The following is a 1117-nucleotide window of genomic DNA, read 5'->3' as shown; positions in this document are numbered from 1 at the left end:
TATTATTTGTAAAATTATTTTTATATATATACAAAATAATGAGATTTATGATTGCTGATCTGTTAAAGTATCATGTGATATATTGGATGGTAATAGTTCAGGCTCAGTTAAACCTGTTATCATATGTCCATATGAATCTGAAGTCCTAAAAAAATTAATTAATTAATTTATATTCAATTGACAATTGAAAACACATTTTTAAAATCTCAAATACGTATTAATATACATACATCTCAAATATATTCAGAATTTCTTAAACCTACTGAAAAGTTGCTAATTTTGATGTATCACTTTTCTATCAACGCAGTGATAGAACTATCTAACTTGTATGTACGTATAACTTACACATCTTTTAGAAGATGTAAGACTTGTTTATGTTCTATTCCTTCCAGCCATAAATTCAATAACTCCTCTCGTTTACATCTCAATAATTGTTTGCATGCATTCAGATTCTCCTTTACTGCATGAATCTTTTCTCGCGCCGATGTAACTTTTTCAGAGAGTTCACTGAATATCTAAAAAAATATATAACACAATATATACATACAATAAATTCAAAGTTTCTTGTTAAATTCAAATATACATATTCATATATACCTGCATAACTTCTATAAGATCCTGGTCATGTGATGAAACCAATTCTTCCAGTCGTTGATCACTTCGTTTGTATTCCTTTTCTAACTTGGCTTTCTCAATCTCACGTTGTTCATTTGTTTCACTCGCTGATAAAGCACGGATGACTGAGATCAGCAAACCACTCTATAGTTATGCAAGACATATGACACCTTATTCTGATAATTAAATAAGAGAAGTTTTTTAATTATAAAATTTACTTGCCGTTTCTTTTGTTGGTTTGATCCCTCGCGGTGGTTTGATGGGAGGCGTTATATTCATTTTATAATTGTGAGCGCTACAAAACGAAAAATTGTTACTTAACAATAAAAACTCTATATATACTTTGCTAGAGCAGCATTAAACATTTGTATAAATTAAATTTTACTTTAGATTTATGAATTTAATTTTTTTATATTTATTCTTATTTATCAAAAAAACTTTTATTCTGAGATTAAGGTTAATTCTTCTCAAATAACTCTCTTCTCTCTTGAAGATATATAAT

At 27.8% G+C, this 1117-nt stretch overlaps 1 protein-coding gene across 1 annotated transcript in view; it reads right to left on the bottom strand.

Moving 5' to 3' along the window:
• Positions 1-45: 45 nt before the first annotated feature.
• LOC108684667 (exocyst complex component 4) overlaps positions 46-1117 on the bottom strand; it is a 1961-nt gene continuing 889 nt past the window's right edge. Inside the window, exons 2-5 of the mRNA XM_018189107.1 lie at positions 838-910; positions 598-759; positions 346-515; positions 46-145 (exon numbers count right to left, since the gene is read on the bottom strand). Coding sequence (XP_018044596.1) covers positions 46-145; positions 346-515; positions 598-759; positions 838-894 — 489 coding nt within the window. The 5' untranslated portion in view covers positions 895-910. The remainder of the gene's footprint in view (positions 146-345; positions 516-597; positions 760-837; positions 911-1117) is intronic.

The sequence above is a fragment of the Atta colombica genome, unplaced genomic scaffold (genome assembly GCF_001594045.1).
Source record: "Atta colombica isolate Treedump-2 unplaced genomic scaffold, Acol1.0 scaffold137, whole genome shotgun sequence".
NCBI classification, from domain to species: domain Eukaryota; kingdom Metazoa; phylum Arthropoda; class Insecta; order Hymenoptera; family Formicidae; genus Atta; species Atta colombica.
Note: the sequence above shows the minus strand (reverse complement) of the source record. Positions and strands in the feature narration are given on the sequence as shown.